General features: G+C 44.3%; 1 protein-coding gene across 1 annotated transcript; it reads right to left on the bottom strand.

Annotated features, from left to right (window-relative positions):
* Positions 1 to 1,145: 1,145 nt before the first annotated feature.
* On the bottom strand, positions 1,146 to 1,514 carry LOC129469627 (large ribosomal subunit protein eL33-like). Its single transcript, XM_055256423.2, has one exon. It carries the CDS (start codon positions 1,512 to 1,514, stop codon positions 1,164 to 1,166), a length of 351 nt encoding a protein of 116 aa, XP_055112398.1. The 3' UTR covers positions 1,146 to 1,163.
* Positions 1,515 to 3,019: the final 1,505 nt, after the last annotated feature.

Below are 3,019 nucleotides of genomic sequence, written 5' to 3'. Positions count from 1 at the left end.
TGGCCAGGCTGGTCTCGAATTCCTGGCCTCAAGTGATCCGCCCACCTCAGCCTTCCAAAGTGCTGGGATTACAGGCATGAGCCACTGCACCCAGCCATGCAAATCATATATCTTAAAAGGGATTTATATTTAAAATATCTAAAGAATCTTAAAACTCGATAATAAAAGACAACCTAATTAAAACATAGTAAAGGGAAGGATGAAATAAAATCATCTTTGTCACAGATGACATGATTATGTAGAAAATTGGAAATGACAAAAGAAACACTTGGAACTAATAAGCAATTATAGCAAGTGATGATAGTTGCAGAATGCAAGGTTAGTGTACAAAAGTCAGCCAGTTGTGGTGGCATGAGCCTGTAATCACAGCTACATGGGAGGCAGAGGCAGGAGGATCAGTTGAGCCCAGGAGTTCAAGGCTGCAGTAGGCTCCATGGAGTGGTTCATGCCTGTAATCTAAGCACTTTGGGAGACTGAGGAGCACAGATCACTTGAGTCCAGGAGTTTGAGACCAACGTGGGCAACATGGTGAAATCTAGTCTCTACAAAATATACAAAAATTAGCTGGATGTGGTAGTGCGCACCTGTAGTCCCAGCTTCTTGGGAGACTAAAGCAGGAGGATTGCTTGAGCCTGGGAGGCGAAGGTTGCAGTGAGCTGAGATAACACCACTGCATTCCAGCCTGGGCAACAGAGTGGGACCCCCATCTCAAAAAAAAAAAAAAGCCAATGACTTTCCTATATTTTAGTAATGAACAAGTGAGCAAGACTCCGTCTCAAAAAAAAAGAAAAAAAGAAAGCAAGCACAATTTCATTTACATTAGGCACCCTCCACCCTCCAAAATGTTTTTTTTTTCTCATATGGAGTTTCGCTCTTGTTGCCCAGGCTGGAGTGCACTGGCACGATCTCAGCTCACTGCAACCTCTGCCTCCTGGGCTCAGGCAATTCTCCTGCCTCAGCCTCCCAAGTAGCTGGGGTTACAGGCATGCACCACGACACCCGGCTAATTTTGTATTTTTAGTAGAGACGGGGTTTCACCATGTTGGTCAGATTCACCCGCCTCGGCCTCCCAAAGTGCTGGGATTACAGGTATGAGCCCCTGAGCCCGGCCTGAAATGCTTTTTTACGAGAGCACAAATCCACTTTTATTTATTGACTTTTCATTAGTTTAAATCCTTGAAGGGTACAGCATGCGGGTACAGCATCACTTGGATTCTGTGTCCAATAGCCTTAGCAGGAAGATTGCTTCGGAATTTGGCACAAGCCATGCCACTGTTTCTGTGGGCCAGAGTTACCTTTCCCCAGATTACTCTGGTTTTGTTTGGTTTGCCGCCAGAAGTCACTTTGTTGTTCTTTGCTTTGTATACATAAGCACATCTCTTGCCCAAATATAATTCTGTTTCATCTCGGGCATAAACACTGTCAATTTTAAGGAAAGCTGTGTGCTGTCTTTGGTTCCGGAGACACTGCTTATAGCCAGCAAAAATGGCCTTGGACCACAGCCTTCCAGACATATTTTCTTTTAGAAGTCTTGTTCCACGCAGGATCCAAGATGGCAGGAAAAACCAAAATGAAATATTTTGATATAAATATATATATTTTTTGAGACAGAGTCTTGCTCTGTTGCCCAGGCTGGAGTGCAGTGGTGCAATCTTGGCTCACTACAATCTCTGCCTCCTGGGATCAAGTGATTCTTCTGCCTCAACCACCCGAGTAGCTGGGATTACAGGCACCTGCCACCACACCTGGCTAATTTTTTTTTTGTATTTTTAGTAGAGACAGGGTTTCACCATGTTGGTCAGGCTGGTCTCCAACACCTAACCTCAAGCAATCCACCCGCCTTGGCCTCCCAAAGTGCTGGGATTACAGGCATGCACCACTGCACCTGGCCTATATTTTGATTTAAATCTAACAAAATATGTTTAAGATCTATGAGGAAAACTAAAAACTCTGATTTTAAAAGATCAAAGAAGAACCAAATAAATAGGGAGATATTCAATGATTGGAGGTAGGAAAACTCAATTATCAAGACATCAGTTCTTCACAACTTGATCTATAGATTTCAGTACAATCCCAATCGAAATTCCAGCAAATGATTGTGTGGATATCAACAAATTAAGTCTATAGCCAACACAATACTGAAGGAGAAGGCAAAGTTAGAAGACTGACAAGGTCAGAGGACTGATATTACCTGACTTCAAGACTTACTATAAAGCTACAGTAATCAAGACAGTGTAGTATTGCTGAGAGAATAGACAAATAGATCAACGGAAAAGAATAGAGACCAGAAAGAGCCCTGGCAGAAAAGTAGAGGGGGAGGGTGGTAGGATGGGGAAGGGAAGAGGGTGGAGAGGAGCTAAGGGTGGGGAGGGGAGGTGGAGGATAGGTAGAAGATTGAAAATGGATAGAAGTACGATGCCTGGAATACAAACCAGGATGTGTTCTAGAGCACTTATGGATAGGCCTGGAGAGCAGGCAGGACTCTTTTTCCTTTGAGACTGGGGGGAAAGATGGAGACTGCTGGTAAGACAGAGATAATTTGTTCAGAGGCAGGGCAAGAAGTTGAGGGAATCCCTGACTGATATAACATGTTATTCATGCAGCAAATGTTTTTTGGGCAACATTTATGTGTCGAGCCCTAAGCCTAGTGCTAGAGTTTCAGAGATGAATAAGATAAAGCGCTTGCTCTCTCAGAACTTAGAGTCTGGCCAGGCATGGTGGTTCACTCTTGTAATCCCAGCACTTTGGGAGACCAAGGCAGGCAGATCACTTGAGGTCAGGAGTTGGAGACCAGCCTGGCCAACACGGTGAAACCCTGCCTCTACTAAAAATACAAAAAATTAGCCAGGCATTTTGGCGTGTGCATGTAATTCCAGCTACTCAGGAGGCTGAGGCAGGAGAATCGCTAAAACCCAGGAGGCAGAGGTTGCAGTGAGCAGAGATTGTGCCACTGCATTCCAGCCTGGGCAACAGAGCAAAACTCTGCCAAAAATAAAAAAACTTAGAGTCTAATGGTCTC

Source organism: Symphalangus syndactylus, chromosome 20 (assembly GCF_028878055.3).
Source record: "Symphalangus syndactylus isolate Jambi chromosome 20, NHGRI_mSymSyn1-v2.1_pri, whole genome shotgun sequence".
In the NCBI taxonomy this organism is placed as follows: Eukaryota; Metazoa; Chordata; class Mammalia; order Primates; family Hylobatidae; genus Symphalangus; species Symphalangus syndactylus.
This window is presented reverse-complemented; position numbering and strand designations above follow the sequence as displayed.